This window comes from Maniola hyperantus, chromosome 19, assembly GCF_902806685.2.
Source record: "Maniola hyperantus chromosome 19, iAphHyp1.2, whole genome shotgun sequence".
NCBI lineage: Eukaryota > Metazoa > Arthropoda > Insecta > Lepidoptera > Nymphalidae > Maniola > Maniola hyperantus.
This window is the reverse complement of record NC_048554.1, coordinates 5,793,074-5,815,540: the sequence shown is the minus strand read 5'-3', so window position 1 is coordinate 5,815,540 and position 22,467 is coordinate 5,793,074. Positions and strand designations below refer to the sequence as shown.

Here is a 22,467-nt window from a genome sequence, read left to right as displayed (position 1 = left end):
CGAATTTGTCACAGGCAATTTTTTATGATTCTTACTTCTTTGATTGTCGAAAGCAAAAGAATAGAATATATTTTTATTCAAATAAACTTTTGAATCGTCAAAATAATTTACCACTGCACTGTCAATTCAAAATGCCGTAAAGTTACAGAATCTACCTGAGGTTAGTACGAATTAGAATAAAATTTCTAATAGGTACGCATGTGATCTAAGAGTTACATAAGTAATTTAAAGGTCTTCAAAAAACCCGATAGTGCAAACACTGCACCTTTATCAGCACACAAATTAAATCGCATAAAATCTGCCATTTTTTTATTTAATTTGCATTTACTCAGCGACACTCGAAAACCACCAAGACAAATCTAATGACGTATCATTTATCAAAATCGGTTGAGCCGATGAGTAGCCGGTTGAGTTACGAGTGGACATAGGAACGGACATAATATATCGTAGTAGAATAAAAATATGGGATAGAGGATCTTTGACATGGTGATAAATTGTATTGTAACAAGAAAAAGTTAAAACTCACAAGTCGTATGGTAAAGGCCAAATTGGAAAACGAGATTTCACTCATTGCCATCTTTGGGATTCGACAACTGCACTGCGCACCTGTATTTCGAGTGTACGAATTTATTTGTTTGCGTGCTGCCTCTCGTTTTGCTTACTTAAGTTAGAGTTATGGGACACGCTATTTTACGCCACTTCAAACCTTGGCGGATAGGACCTACTAACATAATGAAAAAAAAAGCAGTCATTGGGGACTGCCGACCCAAGTGAAAAACTTCATCGGCATTATGATCAACCCATGGCCAGCTCAGTACAAAGCACGGGTCTCCTCTCAGAATGGGAAGGGTGAGGGTGGGAAGAGTGAAAAATTAAAACTAAAACAGTGTTTTTTGTTTGAATTTTCAAATTAATTACAGTGTGAAAATATTAAATTTTATAATTTGTAAATTAAAACCATTAACATTAGTTTTTGCTTTTTACATTCTATCGGCACTCCGAGCGCATTAACATTAGAATGTCGGTGGCGTGACCTTGATTTTTTCCCATCTATCAACGCACAGCTCAACTACTGGATGGATCGGGCTGGGCCGGTTCCCGAGAGGGAGCGTGGGTTCGAACCCCACACCTGACACCATGTAAAGGTACGTGTTAATCAAACCACCATTAGGAGACATCTGACTTTATTAGATAGCCCACTGGCCGAACCTACCTACATAATATTATATTTTTATACTAACTACCTACTACAATGCAGATAGCTATTATGAGGTAGACATCCGATAATAAAGGGTTTTTGAAGATAAAACCCCTAGAAAGGTAAAATGGGAGTTTGAAATTTGGGTAGTCGCGCGAAAGCCGCGGGCATAAGTTAGTTAAACATAAATCCAAACTTGCATCTGATCTAAAGAAGTTTTTAAAATACAGTGTTAACAAAAAATACGTTGAAACGTACTTATATTAGCTACTATAGTATACAAGTAAAGAAACGCATTTAATTTTATTTGAATTTAAGCTATTTTTGGCGTTTGATTCAATCATATCGTGATTGTTACGATCGATACGATCGACGATTACGATCTTTATTATAGGTACCTAACAGAGATATTTACGTAACATTTATCTTATCAGCCCCCTCTTAAGTAATTTATGTTAATAAATAAAGCACCATAATCATGAACTTATTATGCACTAGCTTATCGCCGTGATTCGTCCGCGTGGACTTCACAAATTTCAAACCACTATTTTACTCTTTTCTTTACGGAAAAATTCTACCTCTTGGTAGAATTTTCAAAAATCATTTCTGAGCAGATGTTTACGTCATAATATCTATCTACATGCCAAATTTCAGCTCGATCTGTCCAGTAGTTTGAGCTGTGCGTTGATAGATCATTCAATCAGTCAGTCAGTCAGCATTTCCTTTTATGTATAATATAGACGTACGACGCAGCGGCATATAATACCTATTTACATTTATTTCATATCTTACGCCAATTCCAATTAAAACTCCTGATACTTTATGACTTGAATAAACCCAGGTGACAATAAATAAGATTTATTTTGCATACTTATTGACATTTTAAGCATATCTACTATAGGTACTATCCTACGGTTAAATGTACTAGATACATGAATAGACTGAGCATTATCATGAATATGATTTATTCCGATGATATCACATACCAAATCACGGTTTTATCTTATTTCAATCTAATCTGTCACGCATGACACAGAAATATATTAAGCCATTTGCTCGATTCTCAGACGTAGATATTTGTAGCGATTTATTTACGCCTAAATAAATATACTAATCATCTTTAACAATATTTGTAAGTTGTTTTTTGTTTAATTTATATACGTACATCTTTATTCATACATAAGCATGCATTTTGATCTTATCTGATAAAGAATATTAATGTTATCGCGCAAGTTGAAAGGGAAGTTGGAAGATATCTGATTGACAGTTATAAAATTGTATACATTGCCGAATTATATGACTAACAAAACAATTACGGAAATGTAACGCTTACGGCTGAATACTAAAACATGTTTTAGTAATAAAACTTAAGAGCTTCTTTGATATTGTGATAGTTTTTTGTGGCATTTGCTGTATACCAAATATCAATAAATTAGTATCAAGTTCCTAGTTATATCTCAAGTGCCTAGAGACAGAGGTAGGCGAAACACCTTAGTACCATAATCTCTTTTTGACGCGATAGTAATACCACTGGAAGTAAACAGGCCTCGCGATACTGATGCAAATGTCGAACAATAATTAGTACTTCTTTTGAAGTCAGCCTCGCAGATAAGGTGGTACCTACTGCCTTTCACGCTTAAAACTTTTAATTGGGCGCGTTGGTATGTAGTTGTACATGATAATTAGACAACTGGTACTCTGGTTATTCACTAATAGGCTCATTTAAAGAACTTTTGTACGATTAACGATTTACAAATTACAGATCTTTAATATTTATACTGAACTTTGTCCTGGAACTCAATTAAGTAACCAATACTACATACGCTCGAAACTCGAAACATTTTAAATGGAAATGTTAATTAAAAAAATTAATGTAAGTGCAAAATGACAAATCGTACATGAATATAATAATAATATAAATTAAGAATTATTTTATATTGAGACACACAGGATGTGCAAGTCAATCAGATTAAGATAACTGATATGAGTGTTTAAGAAGTTGACAAAATTGAACCAAATCAATCACATTTAAAATCGACTATGTAATTGGATGAATATAGCGTTGAGTTAATAAAATGTACATATTTATCCATCCAAACAATACACTTACCTTTTTCTCTATACTTGGACCTGGCTCACGAGATTACCGCCATGTGGAGTGTTGACTCAACGATTATTGTACCGATAGTTGTATCAGTCCATGGTCTTATTGCGAATAGTTTCGAATAGCGTCATCTACGGGGTCCGTCGATGAAATAAGGGCCACACAAAGGAGAAGACCCCCACGACGAGCAATACGCCCGCCACGGAATGGCTTGGAACAACAGGAGCTGTGTGCTCCTGAGACTGCTCCCGCCGCCAGTGGTGTAGTGCGTCGCATGAGATGGTCTCGAACCATTAATGAGAACGTCATGCGAGCGTACTATGGGGCTACAGATGGGGAACTAACCTCACTGGGTATCGCTCAAGAATGGTGTCTTTGTTTCAGGCACTTACCTTTTATTATTACAAAATACAAGGCGTATATTTATTCTTCCATATGTAAATACTCAACATACTAGAAGGTCAATAAAATTTTCTACTGCAGGATTATGTATTTCGACTGACCATCTTTGGATCCTTGCTCACTATTACCCTAAATTACTGTAACCGTAACAGTCCTAAGCACTCTACATATAAAATGTAGAGCTATTAGTTAAATAAACATCAGCTTCATAAATTACACGAATTACAGTAGCCGGCAGAAAATATTGTACATCGACCTTTAGAAAGAGATAGTGGTTTCGTAGAGCGTTGTCTCGAACGAAGTCGCGGGCACAAGCTAGTGTATTTATAAATTCCGTGAAAATTCTTTGGTTTTCTCTGATAAAAAATATCTTATGTCGTTCTCTACGTCTTGTAAATATCCTCATATTCATGTATAAAATCATGTCGACCCATTGTTTTGTTACGGCGTGATTGAAGGATAAACCAACAGATAAACACACACCGCGTATATGGTTAGTGATCATAAATAGATGTTTTTTTATTAAATTATTGAGTTACCGACACAAAATTTGCTCATCAAAGTGTGAACTTTTATGATTATAATCTTTTACTCTCTAAATATTTGTCACTCCCTAAGCATGCTGTTTACGTATAAATAGCTTATCTTAAAATTAAAATTAAAATTGTTATGAATGTACCTAAATGTTACAAGCTTTTAGTAAACCCAACAAAGAAAATAAAAAAAAATTAAGTACTTAATTTGTGCAGAGGAAAAAAAATTATTTACAAATGAAGTAAAATCGCAAAGTTTCTATTATGGTCCCAATTACAATAAAAAAAAATTACTTGTAGTACGCTCACAGCATACGGGCAAGATGTCGTAACGATAAGGCCAATCCGGGAGGCTATCTCAGTACCTTGAACCGCCACTTTTGACAATACTTTTAAACTACTAACAAATGCTAATAAGATGCCAAGGGAGTTTATCTAGATCGTTTAGTACCGCTAATCTTATTGCTCGGGAAAATTGTAGAGTCACGAAGTGTATAATTATGTAAATCAATAACAGAGACAACTTAAGAACCAATAAATTGACTCGGCTAAATTACATTATTAACCTACTATGTAAAACAAAGTCTTACTTTATTCTACCCGACCACAAACTAATATATTGAATAATAATTATTTTATCGAAGGAAATAATTTTGTGCTAAAGTATAGTAACGTAAGTATAATTAAGTATAACAGACGATATTGAAAACATACAGATACCTACTCGATTATTAACATTTTATCACTAGAGAACTACGAGTAGGTATGATGCTAAATTCATATTCCTATTAATGTTTCACTAGAATTGAAGGTGAATATTGTAGTTTCAATAGTGACCGTGCAGGCCTCTTGCCAAATAAGATTAATTTTCTTCTTTTGTGACATTATTGGGTCATTGGTTTACAATATAATCTTTTATTCATCGTCCATACTAAAAATAACCAGTTGTTGATCCATTTTTAGGGTTCCGTAACTCAAAAGGGAAAAACACCCTTATAGGATCACTTCGTTGTCTGTCTGTCTGTCCGTCTGCCTGACGTGTCTGTCAAGAAAACCCATAGGGTACTTCCCGTTGACCTAGAATCATGAAATTTGCCGGGTAGATAGGTCTTATAGCACAAGTAAAGGAATCAATCCGAAAACCGTGAATTTGTGGTCATATCACAAAAAAAAATCAAAATGTGTTCATGAAAAAATAATTATTATTATCAACATTTAAAGCAAGATTACCAAGTGGGGTATCAGATGACATGGATTTACCAGTACATTCTAAAACAGATTTTCATTTATTTTTATGCATAAGCTTTTGATTTATCGTGCAAAATGTCGAAAAAAATTCTCGAGTACGGAATCCTCGGTGCACGAGTCTGACTCGCACTTGGCCGGTTCTTTAACCCTGAAATAAGACCATTTGCTACTTGAATGCCTTACACTGCGTACATTGTTTTACTGATAATAATATATGTAAGTACCTACCCTAGAAGTAGGAAAATATTAAGTGAATGGACTTGATAAACTCAGAGTCACGCAGCGGGCGATGGACAGAGCTATGTTTGGAATTTGTCTACGTGGTCAAATCAGAGATGAGGAGATCCGTAGGAGAACCAGAGTAACCAACATAACTCAGCGGGTTTGGCAGTTGAAGTGTCAATAGGCAGGGCACAAAGCTCGAAAACCGATAGACGTTGCAGTTCTAAGGTGCAAGAATGGCGAACTCGCACTGGAAAGCGCAGCGTTGGAAGACTCCACCAGGTGGAAAGAAAACATCAAGTGAGTCGCAGGGAGTCGCTGGATTCAGGTGGCGCAAGACTGTAGCGTGTGGAAGTCCCTATAAGATACTTATGTCCAGCTGTGGACGTCTATCGGTTGATGATGATGATGATGATGGACTTGATAAGGCATATTAAAGTAAACATATTCAAGCTTGGTTTTGGGATAAAATTAGACAGTTACTTGGTCTCTATAATATTCAGTTATTCGAACAAGTGCGTAACAAAGTGAAGCATTTTATTTTCACCAACAAAATATAATGATGATGGCAATGTATAAAACACAAGTCGTTATAGAATTGCTTTCCAAACTCCCATGCATTAAAACCCCTTAAATATCACATTAGGCAAGCCTACAAATTTAGATAAGGCTATAAAAAAACATTGTACCTATTGCCAAAACTCTCCCGTATCACACCATTGCGCATACTAATGACTATTTTAAAATTCAGGGTGTCATTCCGGTTTTTATCACCTTTGGGGCAATGACGAATAAAGAACAACTGTGTAGTGAATATTAATTAATAGTTAACCAGTGACTGATACGTTTGAATAGCAAACATAGCATAATTGGCTAATTTGGACAATAAAACCAATACTGCTTGGGAATTTAAATAATACTATCAATTACAGTTTATTACTAGTCTGTGACATGGTTTTGTAAAAACACACACTCTTGTTTGTTGTTTTGAAAGTTAAACACATACATTATTGATTTGGAGTAACGTATATCCAAGAATGATTCCATGTACATGTCCGAAAGAATGAGTTTACATTGTATATTCTAGTCTTAATGTAGTTATAAGCTATTTATACGAGTTCATAGATTGTACAGCAAGAGTGTCTCAAAGAGGTTGTAACAGGTTTCACAAAGAAAACCGTTCCGGATAAATTTCTATAAGGTTACTACCTGAACGGCGAACTTCGTTACCTAACAGTAATTTTTTTTTTAAGTAGGTACTTATTCTGCTATTAGGGACACCGGGTCAGCTAGTAAGATAAAAAAAGAAAAAGAAAGTTGATAAGTCAACAATTACATACATTATGTCAAAAAATAAAAAATATAACACTTAAAATTATTTTAATAGTGTTTTGCTTTCCCGGAACCCCTCCACTAACACTTAAACTTTATGGTAAGGTGTTAAAGTTCAAATTGACTTTTAAGTATTATAACGAATCTTTTGTATGGGAATATAGAAAAGTGCCGTCTTTAGACTTTTTAAATTTTTCTCTCCGTAAGAACCATCCTCGTATATTATAAAAAAAGAATTATCGAAATCGGTTCAGCTGCCATCGAGTATTGCGCTTAGCAACACATTCAGCGATTCATTTTTATATATAGAGAAGATAAGTATAACCTTATAGAAATTGATATTACTATAAGTATTTTTTTGAAATAAAAATTTAATATTTAAAATTAGATCACGATGAAGGCAGTCACAGCTCGACATAGGTTAGGGACAACAATCAACATAAATGTTGCGAAAAAACTTAAGTGTCCTAAACAGGGTCAAGTAAGTACTTCACGCCTTCTTATTTTGTAACACGGTCAAGTTTAGTAGAGTAAGGATTATTACAGGTAATAATTTTATACCTAGCTTCGCTAAATACAAGGAATTATAACAAAGATTGTAGAACTAAGATCAAATACAGCGACTTTCAGATTCTGAAACATATCACAAAACTATTTTTCATTCATAAAATTATTATTATAACGATAATTGTTGAAACAAACAAACATATTGTTGAAACAAACAATATAGCAGTCAAATAGTTCTCATGTTGCAAGCGATTAAAATTAACGTAGTTAAATTGGCGGGAACAATTCAATGAAATTTCAGAATTCGAGGAACAAGTGTAATTTAGTGGATGGCAAAACCGAGCAAATTGATCATGGCTTCTTGGAAATGATCGGACATCGGTATTCTAACGTACCAGTACAGGAATAAACAGGGGGAAACGGGGACATCCTCTTAATCCCTAACTCACTTAAGACCAAAAAGGCAATTTAACTATTTACTAGACATTTAATTGTCAAAATAATCCTGCTAAATCTTTTACCGCCATACTGCTATGGAATTCTCTCCCTTTGGATATCAAATCAGTCTAAATCACTTTCTATTTTCAAAACGAAACTGAAACTATTTTATTTACCCTCAATTTAATTTTTTTTATATATTTTATTTTACTTTTTATGGTTAAATTTAGGGTAAAATAGGGGTTTGAAATTTGTGTAGTCCACGCGGACGAAGTTGCGGGCATAAGCAAGTTATGTATAATTGTGTTTATTGCAGAATATTCTATGTAGTTCAGTGACTTATCACATTTTTATCGCAAGATTGCACCGCAGAAACACTAATTTTTCCGGTTTATTTTTATATTATTTCGTATGTGTTTTAGTTTTATTGAGATAGTTGCAGTATATTATTTGCATTCTATTTTCGTACGTAATCCATACTTAATATTATAAATGCGAAAGTGCGTCTGTTTTTCTATCTGCTAGCTTTTCACGGCCCAACAGTTTAACCGATTTTGCTGGAATTTAGTACAGAGTTTACACCCCGGGGACGGACATAGGCTACTTTTTATCACGGAAAATCAAAGAGTTTTCACGGAATTTTTGAAAAACATAAATCCACGCGGACGAAGTCGTGGGCATCATTTAGTTCATCATACAACTCAATATGGTAACAAGCAGTAATGAAAAAATAGGCGTTATTGGAATTTTATTAACGCAGTTTGTTGTATTTTATTTTTACATAATATTTTATTTATAGTCCCTGTCGGGCAAGAGAATAATAAACACTATGGGTAAGTGCCAAGTTTGTTTAAAAATGCACCACTTCTCACCCCATAAGACGCACATAACTTTCAAGTCGGCAACCTTAAAGAGACCGTTAAACACATCGCTGTTGTTTTTATGGTTCAATTAAACCTTCAGAGGTAACAAAAAATTATAATCTGAGAGTGATTTAATACGCGCGGTGAAGCATAAACCTCAATTTTGCAAGTTTTGTAAAAGCTACTTTATAATTTAAGGATAACATAAAATTATGAAATAATGTAACACTGACAAAAAGCGCGTAATCTTTGTGTCAAATCTATACTAATAAATAAATTTGAAGTGTCTGTCCGTAATTTCGAAATAAGTAACTACCTCGTATTAAGCTCATATTATGGTTATTTGAACTCTACCATAACTGAAGTTTGTTTAAATCCAGGAAAATATTATGTAAGTATAAGTCTCGCAAATTGCAATTGCGCTGGAATCATGCTCATTAACATCGAAATGACGTCATTTTGATTCAGTCGAAATAAAAATTTACGATCAGCTCAAAACTTCAGTGTAGTGCTGTCATCACTAAAATAGCGGCCACGCGCACTAGCAATTTGCGGGACTTTATACCTGTGAACTGACCATTCAAATTCGTGTCCATGATCTGTCAATCGTTTGACAGAAATCTAAAAGACGATCCTTAATTATCCTAATTTTTCAATAACCGTATGCTATTCTACAGTTACCGATACACATGTAATACAATACATCATATGACGTTGACCTTGTTTTGATTGCTTGTAATTTATAAAAGACTTGTTGCAGTTAAAATTATGATGAATAGCCACAATCATTGTATAGTTAAACAAGCTATTAGATCGATATTTACGTATTGTACTGATGGGTATGATCTAGACCAGGGGTGTTACGGATATTCGCATCCGCATCCGCAAATGCGGGACACCCACGTGAGTTCAGACATCCGCATCCGCATATTTTAATGCGGAACTTTTGCGGATGCGGATTCATATTCGCAACAAGTAACGACCTGCAAAGAAAGTGCGCGGGGCCAGAGTGGTGCGTGCTTCGCGCGTGTTTGCTAGTTGATATCTTCGTTTGCTAACTGACCAATCAAAAAGTGTACAATGGTACCCACCTAGGGTGTTACGGATATTCGCATCCGCATCCGCGGATGTCAAAATATTGGGATCCGCAATAACCCTGATCTAGACATCTGACAGGATGTACTCTGTACTCATGATAAGATTATGTGTATTGTGTACTTATTCATGAAACTATTTTGCATGATCAACATTTATATTATTTTGTATATTGGACCAATTTAGTCATGATGTTTATTGATTTGGAAGTCATTTAGGAATTCTCTAATCTAATCTCGCTGTATCCTTTTGTATGTAATAAAGATTTAAAATAAAATAAATAAACGCCTACTGCACAATGGCAAATGTATAAAACAATATATATATATATAATAGGATATGATAATATAAGACAAATAAAAGTATACAAACAAACAATGAATACATAGTTATATTGATAAATGTTCAAAAGTTATTTTTACGACAAAGTTATAGCAGTTTGGTTTAGCTACATTTGCCACGGACTGGAGTACCTTAATAGTCGTTCTTAATTATGTGCACACGACTGTAATAATATTATGATTCGTCAATAAATGTTTTTAATGTGTCATTAAGTTAATTGTAACTTTATGTATTGCAATTTTATGGATTATTCAATGTTTTATATATTAAATTAAGTGGAAAAAAATCCGAATACTATACGGATTCATTAAATGGGGCAACTATTATGGTGATTTTAAGACCAAAATAATTTTTTGACAAAGATTTGTACAAAAAAAAACTAAAAATCAACCCACAACGCTTTCGTTATGAGTTTTTATGAGAAAAACTAGCGACCTACCCCGACATCGCACGGGTGCAATTTGCTATTGCAGAAAATAAGAAGTGTAGGTACCTATTGAGATTTTTTCATATATAAATATAACCCGAATATATATCCGATTTTTGCGGTGGATTTTCCAAAAAAAATCTTTTACATAAACCTTGTCCTAATAATAAAATTACGAACACAACAAAAAAAAATCCGCCATATCAGTCAAGTGATGATCTTTCATACATGCGGCAGTTGATATTTTCTTTTTATAGATACTTTTATTAATGACTACCTGATCAGCCTCGTCTGTCGACTGTCCGCCTAGTGGGGGGTCTTCCAACAGGTTGACAGACGACATCAAACGAGTCGCAGGACGTGTTGGATTCAGGCGAGGCAAGGCATGGCGTGTGGATATCCCTACAAGAGACCTATGTCCAGCTGTGGATGTCTATCGGTTGACGATGATGATGATGATCCGCCCCAGCTTTGCTTGGATAGAACTTCTGAAAATCCTTTCGTTGGGGATGCTAAGTGTTGAAACTATGATATAAAATCTTGAATTTGAACACCGAAGCGGAAGCAAAAGTTAAGGTTAACCTCTCTATGTTTTGTAAAAGATTGATTACTCTTGGGACCACAAGCTTTGTGGTTAAAAACGAGTTCAAGATTAGTTGTTTGAATTTGAGACAACACGTCACGGTTATTTACTTAAAAAATACTCTGTAAATTAATAGCAGTTACAGAAATCATTTTCATGTTTTGGAAGTCACGATTCCGGCTACCAACATCATTGATTTTGTTTAATTTTCTGATTACTTGCCGAGATATTCGAACTTTTAAGAACATTTTAGAGTAGGCATTATAAGGACCCCGGGCATTCCCGGAGTATGAAAAATATGGTTTCAGTTAATTGTCCTCGGATTATGATATGTTATAGATTTCAGTGACCTGAGCAAAAGTCTGTACGGGTGCTACACTGCTTCCGAGTCACTTTCAGAATTTCAACTGATTTTGTACCCTCCTGCCTGCAAGATCAGATTATGTGCATTTGAAGTTGATATTGCAGTCATTTTATATTTCTTTCAATGGCCAGCTTATTGCAAAATAAGTTCAAACTGAAAGGGACTCGGAAACAGTGATAGCGCTCATAGAGTCTTCTGCTCAGGGCACTGAAATCTATATTATATCAAAATTCCACCATTTTCCATAGGTACCTTTTAGGCCCGGGTCCTTAATCTTAATAAATTATTTATTTATATTTACCTAATAATGGAAATATACGTACCAGAGAGTGGATAATAGAGTGCTAAAAGGAAATCTGTATGTTGGAACGAAAATTAATTTTAATCTTCAGTCTTCTGTATAACAGATAAACTTTGGTGTCCCAACTCCCAAGGTATTGGTATGGTGACCTCGTACCGGAAGGCGCTTGGCCGTTGGTACTTGGTAGACCCCCACTAGGTGGACAGACGACATCAAACAAGTCGCAAGGAGTCGCTGGATTCAGGCGGCGCATGACTGTGGCATGTGGAAATCCCTACAAGAGACCTATGCCCAGCTGTGGACGTCTATCGGTTGACGATGATGATGATGATGTGAAAAATCTGACGAAATTCTAGGTCTACGCTTAGATATTCCTGCTTATGTGTTTTCTGTGTATCTAAATATATAAAAGGAAAACGTGACTGACTGACTGATCTATCAACGCACAGCTCAAACTACTGGACGGATCGGGCTGAAATTTGGCATGCAGATAGCTATTATGACGTAGGCATCCGCTAAGAAAGGATTTTTGAAAATGCAACCCCTAAGGGGGTGAAATAGGGGTTTGAAATTTGTGTAGTCCACGCGGACTAAGTCGCGAGCATAAGCTAGTTATAATTAAAACGTTAGCAGAGAGAACATAAAAATAGTATAATACTTAGATCATTTTATTATATTAAGTAGGTACTTAGTGTAAAGTTAAATATTAAAAAGTCGAGGGTTCTCCGCGGATAAGTATCTACATTTTCTATGTATTGAGTGAACCAATGGCATACTCGTATTAAAGGAGAATAAGAGGAGAATATAGAATGTAAGTGTTCTCACGAATACGTAATCAAGGGAAATAAGATGACGGCCTTATTGATATACCTAAGGATAATGATGATACATACGAAAATTACTGCGAAGTGCGAACCCAACATTCATCAAACTAACATTATAGCTGTTGCGCGTCGATTATTAAACGCAGGGCTGTCTCGTAAATAACAAAATCGACGTGATAAAAGTGTTTTTAGCATTTTAGTTGTCATGTGTTTTGTTTTGCAATTTTTTGATATTATATTTATTTGTATTTTATACGAATTTTCATACGGTTTACTTTTATTTTATTTTATTTATCACAGAACCGCCCACGGTAGGTACCTATAATACGGTTGAGTATTACAAACTTACCTAGGCCATACTAATTTTTTTAAGTATGAATTTGCGTCTGTCTGTCTGTCTGTCTGCCATCCGATGAACCAATTTTGACGAAAGGTAAATTCCGGGAAAGGATATAGGCATAAGGACATTTTTCTGGTCCTGGAAAATCAAAGATTTCCCACGGGATTTTACAAAACCTAAACGTATAGATAAACTTGCACGTATCATCTACTCTGTACAGATATAGCTTTCATCTTGGATAGAGTCTATCCAAGATGCAAGCTATATAGACCGATAGAATAACTTTTTATCTCGGAAAATCAAATAGCTCCCACGGGGTTTTTAAAAATCATTTACATGTACAAAGTCGAGGGGCTTTATTTAGTGAGATAATAAACCTTTCAAATATCAGCTATCCATCTTTGCAGATTATAAGGCTTCTACTTATTTATAACTAAGACTTTTGAATATATTATATTGGTTTATTTAAGTTTGTATGTTTTATTTTAATATTTTTAAGTACTTTTAATTTAGATTTAAGTTTATTTAATAGAATTGTGTTATTATTTTAATAAATGCGTATGTCTTTTTGTCTTCAAAATTATATTGGTATAATATTTACGTATGTAATATATTCAATGATATTAAATTATGTATTTAAACGAAGTAGATACGTTGCGTATAACGTATCTATCTAAAATGAAGACTTAAAACTTTGACTTTTGAATCGCGTTTGTGTATCGCTAACTTATATTTTGTTATACCTAAGCCATGTAATATAAATTTGATGTTTACCCATACAAAATTGGATAACGGCTTCTATATGGAACTCTGTTCCAGATTGTTAATTAAAGGTACTATAATTAAATAATAGTAAAACGGCTTCTTAAGGCGATTAAAGCCGAGTTTTCTTTTAATTTCCTGCAGTATTAATTACGTCTTGATATGATAAACATTTACTGTTTGACATTGGCTATATTGCCAATTACACATCGCCATTTATGATTTCTAAGATCATTGCAAAGGCATATTATATCTATAGCAATGATATTATTTATATTAAAATACCATAATATCAGCTTCGGAACTCAATACAGTTATAGTATAACAAAGTTTGCAAGTTCGAATTCAAAGCACGTATTTCTAAGGTATCTATGAAAATGTATAATAAGGTATGTATGGTTGTTTGAAATAACCATGGTATGAGTTCATTTTCCACATTTAAAACCTTTAAATGAAATAAAGCTTACACACTATTGATATCCACAATATTGAGTGTTGAGTGATAACCATCATTCAATTCTGCAAGGATGTTGTTGTATGAACATTGTGAAAACAATTGAAGTCAATAACCACTTAACGATTGTGTAACGATAAGAAAGAAATTGTACTTACGTCTCGCTTTTGTCGTAGATCGGGAACGTTTGGTGCGCCAGATCCTGAAGGGATGAACTGGTCTGCGGCTCGGCAGAGATACCCTGCGCCCGCTGCTTCCTGGGACCTCTGGATCCCCTCGCATATTGCTGGTACGGGAACACGCTCTGCAACTTGTCCAGCTGCGAGCGCAACTCCAGCATCTCCTGGTCGCGCTGCTTTAAAAGCGCTTCCAGCTCCCTTATCCGCTCTATGAGCGGCTGCATATCGCTCGTCACTGTTGCATTAGCAACACAATTTTCGTCTGAATTCATCGCGCTAGGAGTCCCCATTATACCATTCAACTCCTCTCGATAGGTCTCGTCTAACGCACGTCTATCACCATTGACGGTGGGCGCCACGGTCAGCGCTCCTCCTCCAGTATGCACTACGGCCCTCGGCTCATCGTCACCAGCTGCTCGCTGTGACGATCCGAAGCAGAGGGTATCGAAACAGACGCGCATTCACTCGGCTACCGAGCACTGCACAGAATCACTGGGGATTACTATCGCACTTGGGTTAATAAGGTCCACGTTTGAACACTGGCTGGTGTAACGGTTTATAGTCTCTCGGTTTGCACGGAGGGAGTTGCAGGATGCGTGTCAATGCGAGTCGTGCGACGCGAGCGCGGACGGACGGTGTAGTGATACGCCGTCCTACTCGCCGCGCTTAGCCCCGCGTGCCTCGGTGACGCCCTGCAAATAATATTTTTCTCATTATACTATCATCTATTTATCAAAATAAACATTGGTATATTTGTAACGTATTTTTTTTATCTAATGGAAGCATTTATTATATTATCTCATCAAATTTTCTGTCGTATAAGTGGGTAATTAGTGTAAAATCTGTATTCGAATTACCTACGTGTGTTATCAGTTTGGTGTGGCTTAAAAAAGTATTATAGCAAAACTAGCTGCTGTCCGGGTCTCTTCTCTACCCCGTGTTAAATTAAGCACGAAACGTCTAATAATGAGTCCACCCTATAAAAGTTTCCATGCATAGCTATAGGATGGTTCAAAAGTTATCCAAACTTATTTGGTTGTCATGCATATGACGAATCTCTATCTAGTATGAGTCGGTTTCCCTAAAACTTTTATATGATCAAAGTATACTTGAGATAACCTTTAACTTCAAAGATACTTAGCCTTAGATAAGTTTAAGAAAACAGCAACTTTGTCTGCTTAGTTAGGTACTTGTAACATTCAAATTCTGGATGCTTCATATTAGTAATAGTCTGACCTTGCAATAAGTAGGTACAGTACGCGGCCGAAAGTAATGTACCATACTCATACTCATACTCATACCTACCGTACTCATACCTATATGACGTTTTGTCGATCTCAACGACAGGAACAACGTACTCTATGTTTTATTGTTAATAAACAAACTACAAAGGCCTAGCATATTATTTTTATAATCATTTTTTATAGAATTTACGACTATAGAGACAAAAGTTACGTGAAATGTGTTCTTAATCTATAAGCAAAATAATTCTTTGATTAGACTGTTTTCCGATTATGGTATTAATCATATCACGCAAGCACAAACTAAATATAGCATTCAGCTGGTTTGATAAGGCGCTCTAATTTTTGACCATTCGTAATTCGACAGGTACTGTGTGGGGGCAAGCAAATTTTTTTTTATAACATCTACAGAATTTCTTTGCAGCTAAGTAGGTTTATTCAAGGTGCGTATAAACAATAACTGGCCAATCTGATGATTGGCGGTGGAGTTACTCAGTCACAGGTAGGCAGGTGCTCGTTTCGTTCACTATATTTTGTATAAAAAACCCGGTCAAGTGCAAGCCGAACTCGCACACGAAAGGTTCCGCACCATCGTACAAGAAATCTTAAACCAGTATAGTAAATATCTGCAAGTTCATTAACATGCAGATTTTTACTTAGATCGCCATCATGATTTGATTTAGTAAACTAATTTGGTCGGGAACTCAAATCTTTAATATTTTGTGGTGTAACCACACATTCACGGTTTTTTCCTTTACTTGTGCTATAGTATAAGATATTTCATGATTCTAGGTCAACGGGAAGTACCCTGTAGGATTTGATTTCCCTAGTCTTGACAGATAGGCAACAAACTGATCCTATAAGGGTTCCTTTTTTCCCTTTTAAGCTATGTAATGTAATATGAAAAGGACAGACTTTAGCTGTCAGTTGATAGTTGTCTATTGTTTGAGGTAGAGCGCTCTATAGAATCTTTATATGTAAAATTCATGTTCCGTCCTTTTTTAGCAATATTACAAAATAAAAAAATAAAATGCAGATACTCTACTCTAAATTTAGTTTAGAGAAACACAACAGAATCGGCGCCATTACTTATACATATATTTCGTCGTATTTCTGAAGTGATTTGGAACAGATAAGGCTGCAATTGCTTTATCAACGTGAAAGGGATATCAAGCTTATTGGTATGACAATAGGTGCTGTTGATCACCTGATTGAGAGGTACACTGGCCACATGATGCTGGCTATCTAATCTTATAATCCTCAGAACTGACACAATACAAGGTACTATCAGATAGTATTTTATTATGTCGGAGTAAAGTTTCAAATGGATTCTGGGTTAAATATTCAAGGGCATTTTTGTCTGGTGGGAGGCTTCGGCCGTGGCTAGTTACCACCCTACCGACAAATCTTGCCACCAAGCGATTTAGCATTCCGGTGCTATGCCGCGTAGAAATCGATTAGGGGTTAAGTACGGGTTTAATAAATATTGTAAAATCTGTGCAGGACCCTGCGGTCCCGGTTTAAGAATTGGAAGTGTTTTTGAATGTACCACTTGTCAGTTGATATCAGCCGGTTAAAATAAGGTTACTTTAACACTGGTTTTTTTTTTGTGTCCAAATAGTATAACTTTAGCCACCTGAAATGCAACTGGGCCCTTAATGAAAAACTAGCTCAATTTTCTATTATTCTGAATTAAATTATGCTTTTCTAAGCAATACTCAAGAATAGTTATTTATTGTACACATGTCACTTATTTTAGAATTTCCTTATATTTTTGTTTCAATAAAAAATTATGGTCTAATGAGTCTAATATAAAAAAAATATCACGTAGGAATTTGGACATAACAGTTGTTAAGGAATGCTTCGTAGCACCTGTAGGTATTATTATGGCAAGGCAAAAAGCGAAATACCTAGCTATTTCCCTTATTTAACTAATTTTAAAGCAAAAATGTATGAACACGCCATTTTCATGTGCAAAATCAGACCATATTCATAAAATTATGGCTCTGTTACTTTTGTAGAATACAAAAATACTTACTGTTAGCGTTATCAAATTTTTATTATCAAATGATTTTAATCCATTTGAAAACATAAATCCGAATATGCGATCTAAATCATTAAATATAACTTATTAGGTACAATCATGATAATAGATAGGCAGGTAGTTAGTGTTCTGTGACACAATCAATATGGACTAAAAATCAGTGCGTACCAGACCTTCGTAATTTTATAAAAGCTAAAAGTTTCTCTGCGTAGGTATTGTCCCCAACACTGAGAGGAACGTTTGTTTGAATGTTTGTTTGGATCATGGTGGCTTTGGGAGATAACAGAACATAAAAGTGTATTTTTTTTATTATCAATCAAGCCACCATGATCCGAACAAATATCCAAGCAAACGTTCCTCCCAGTGTTGGGGACAATACGTAAATAAACTTTCAGCTTTTATAAAATGGCGAAGGTTTAGCACGCGCTGGCTCTCTCTCTAATATGACATTTAAGTAAGTAAACCTATGTATCATAGTTAGTATAGTCAACAGGACATAATATTATGCTTATAATATTATTACATTTTTTTTGGTTTATTTCATAGTATTTAGCTATCTTTAGATTATTAAATAGTAAAATTTACTTAAATTAGTTGTTCTACTCCAAAAAATGTTAAAATCGCTTATAATTTTATCGTCTCATTCACATTAAAAAAATATAAAATATTAATAATACAAATTGCTAAATTATATTTCTGTCTGTCTGCTAGTTTTCACGGCCCATCCGTTAAGCCGATTTTGACGAAACTTGGTACAGAGATAACTCGTATCCCGGCGACAGACAAAGGCTACTTTTAATCCCGGAAAATCAAATAGTTTCAAAGAGTCTTTTGAAAAACTTAAATTCACGCAGACGAAGTCAGGGGCATCATCTGGTAATACTATAAAATAATACTACGCTTGCACCGAAGACCTTATTATTTATTAGTCATTCAATAATGACTTCTAAATCGTCGCATTAATTACCCTACGAAATTAAATCATACTGGCACGTGCTGACAAATTTTCCATTGAAAATGTTAGACCTTTACTTATTTATATCAACAACCTGTCCATAAGATGACGTTACGTAGCGAAAGCTATACTATGCGACAAAAATAATTTAGTAACAATTATTATTCAATTTTACAAAAAGCATTTCAATCTTGATACGGGTAAGTATCCAGCAAAGCCCCTTTTTAGTACCTTTACTTTTTTACCGTTCACAATAATCTTTTCACAATCATTCCATTTCAAAATAGGAAATTTCAGAATTTATTTTTAGGTGACTGATTATTATTAATGATACAGCTGCTATAGTATGGTCAAAATAATATTTCCATTTATTGAGACACTAGCTTTTTCCACTGACTTTGTCTAGGTGTGATATAATCCGGGGATAATTTACTAGCTATCTATCAATGAAAAATTTCAGGTTTGGATCGATAGTTCCGGAGATATTCCCCTACATTTAAACTTACAAACTTTCCCTCTTTATAATACTACTAGCGTAGATTTTCTTTTGCAAACGATTTGATTAATAAAACCCGGTTTTATTCAAAAAAACTATAAGTTAGTAATGAACCCATGGATAATAGACTACTCATTAAATTAACACAACAGACTATTATTTGTAATTTATACCGGTCTTCGTATAGCATTGTCAGTGGATCTCTATCGTTATAATGACGATACCGGCGAATGATGTGAAATGATGAACGTAATTGATCTATTGATCCATTTATAGCCCTGCATCCGTGCTACATGTTACAAATCTTTGGCTTATAAGGTATATAATATTTTATATAACTATCAACAATTTATGTTATGCGAAAATGTCCGTAATGGCTGTCGCCTGCTATCTCTGAATAAAATGGATGATGCTCGCCACTTCATTCGCGTGGATTTCAATTTTTTTAATCCTTAAATTTATCGGAAAAGAGGTAGCCTATGTCCATTTTCGGGACCACAGTAACAATTTTCGGTATAATCGGTGAAACGGATGGCCTTTATTTTTAACTCTTACATCGTGAAAACGTAAGATACATATTATAGAGACAGATGCTCATTTGTATTTTTGATATTAGCATGGATTAAAACAATAAGAACAGGAGTCAGGAGGAATAAGTTAGCACCATAAAACCATAAATTCGATCACGAAAATATAAGAACAAAATGATTACAAGCATTTTACTTTTCAACGAGTTTCTGTTGAAATCAAAGTAGGCTTAGGTACACACACAACATAAACTTTATTAAAAGTTGTTTCATGTATCTGAACTTTAGATGTACGAAATATTATATTTCATTAAAAAAAACAATATGTTAATTAATTACCTAATTACTATTATGTAACATGTAGTCAAAAATTAAAAGCCCCATCAGGTTTTGCTTTATTAATATTATATCCACAATTATTTTTGACATTTAAAATAAAAAGAACAAAATGTATTCTGAAACACAAATAAATATTCATGACTATACTAGTAGTTTTATTTGCGTAATTTATGTACCTTTTAATAAATAATTCTAGGTTTGAGAAAAAAGTTGCTGCTTACTCTTAGATAGGTACATTTTGTATGAATAAAAATAAGCAAAGATAATATTTAAAATTCAATGTACATTGTACGTGTAATTATAAAATAATAGGTGGTTGGCATTTAATTAAAAAAGCAATGCAACAATAATCATTATTTTGTGAATGAAAAAATCGTACGTATTTAGACTTTAGAGTGAAATTTGTTTAATTGAAGGTAAAACAAAACTGAAAAATGCCTGCAGAAGGTGACTTCTTAAAAACTACAATTATTCTATGTAAGTATTATATTTCTTGTAGAGTTTTGTTAGTCTACTTACTAATTTATGTACCTACATGCAGCAGCGACGACATTGCGTTGAGGACTGACATGACGTACAAAATATTAACGTTTAACGCAATACTTGTAACCTATTTATTAGTTGGTGACAGGCGTACACTGCGCGCTAAATAGTTACAAAGGTGTGAATAAATTATTTTTGCTTTAGATTTATTGATACAGTAACGCCAATGTAAAATTTTGCTTAGCAATAAACTACAATCAACTATTTTAAAGACCGCGGCTGTAATATTATCAAAGCCTGGTGATCGTGGTCAAGCGTGCGCATCAAGTTTCACATTGAACAGTTACCAATTTTTCACCGTTTCCTTTAAATAAATTTAAAGGAAACGGTGATTAAGTAAAAGGACCTTCTGTTAAATCAGGCGTCAATAAAGCGACTCTATGAAAAGTAAACTTGAAAATGGATCTTGACGTGTTTAACAGATGCTTTGCTTTGAATCCCGGAAACGGACATATAGGTACTACTTGTAATCCTGGAAAATTAAAAAGTTTCCTCGGGACTTTTAAAAAACCATGGATGAAACCGCGAGCATCATCTAATAGGTGCTTAGTTGAATAAAGGAGGTCTTTTAATGGTAGATGTAAAACATGAATCTTACAGAAAGTTACAGAAATAAAAGCACTGAATTAAATCTAGACCCTATGAGTAATGTTACGTTAGTTTTTCATAATACCTAAACGGCTTAGTCAACTGTACAAACAAAGACTATGAGAAAATAATTCGAAGGCGACAAACGCGGCACTGGGCCAATAATAATGGCAACAGTTTTCATTACCACGACCAAATCAACGCGGAATATAAATATATTCAATGCCCGACCCCTACAGTGCAATCCTAACATGGATCGTGAGTTTTCCGTGACGTTCCTATTACAGTGATCACAAAACAAAATAGTACAATCTGAAGTTGCAACATATAGAGAGATCTGTTGAGTGTAGGTACACCTCCTGTTCAGGTGGGACTACCTGTTTCGCGCGCTCTATAACAAATCTTTTGGATGATTTGAAACAATGTACCTACTTATTGGATCAAAAAAAACTTGGTCCTTTAAATCTATATAGGTAATATATAAAAGGAAAAGCTGACTGAATGACTGACTGATTGATCTATCAACGCACAGCTAGACGGATCGGGCTGAAATTTGGCATGCAAATAGCTATTATGACGTAGACATCCGCTAAGAAAGGATTTTTGAAAATTAAACCCTTAAGAGGGTAAACTAGGGGGTTTGAAATTTGTGTAGTCCACGCGGACGAAGTCGCTAGCATAAGTGACCTTTAAAAAATCTTTTATAACACAATATTTTCATCCCAATTTACATAAAGTAGGATATAGAAAATTCATTGTCCATGGAGTCGAAATACTCAGTCATTCTAAACCTCAGCTAGGAACTTACTCGTTCATCCTTAACCGGTAGCGGAAGTCAGATGGCCGTCGTGCCGTGAAAAAATACTAAAGCTTACAGCCGGACAAATCGATTACAATTAAACAGATTCTGTTTTCTAGGGCATGCTACGATGAAATGGTGTACCTACCGTGAAACATGCAAAAGAGGCTGTATCTAGGCTGCGTATAGAGCGTACTTTTACTTTGCTCAGACTTAAGCTTCAGTTAACACGAGACAGATTTATGCCACCGATATAACGCTGCCTCGTTTTAACAATGTCACAGTCTGAGCAAAGTCAAAGTGCGCTCTATAGATTTCAACCTTAATTTACCCACTTTACAATAGGTCGAAACTTTAAAACCTTGGTTATAAATGTCATGTTGATCATGACCTCACCCTACTTATCAAAGTGGGTGT

At 34.8% G+C, this 22,467-nt stretch overlaps 1 protein-coding gene across 2 annotated transcripts in view; it reads right to left on the bottom strand.

The window, feature by feature from the left end:
* for (cGMP-dependent protein kinase for) overlaps positions 1 to 22,467 on the bottom strand; it is a 176,091-nt gene that overhangs the window by 89,797 nt on the left and 63,827 nt on the right. For both annotated transcript variants that reach the window (XM_034979014.2, XM_034979015.2), the window contains exon 2: positions 14,498 to 15,210. In XM_034979014.2, coding sequence (XP_034834905.1) covers positions 14,498 to 14,979 — 482 coding nt within the window. In that variant the 5' untranslated portion in view covers positions 14,980 to 15,210. The remainder of the gene's footprint in view (positions 1 to 14,497; positions 15,211 to 22,467) is intronic.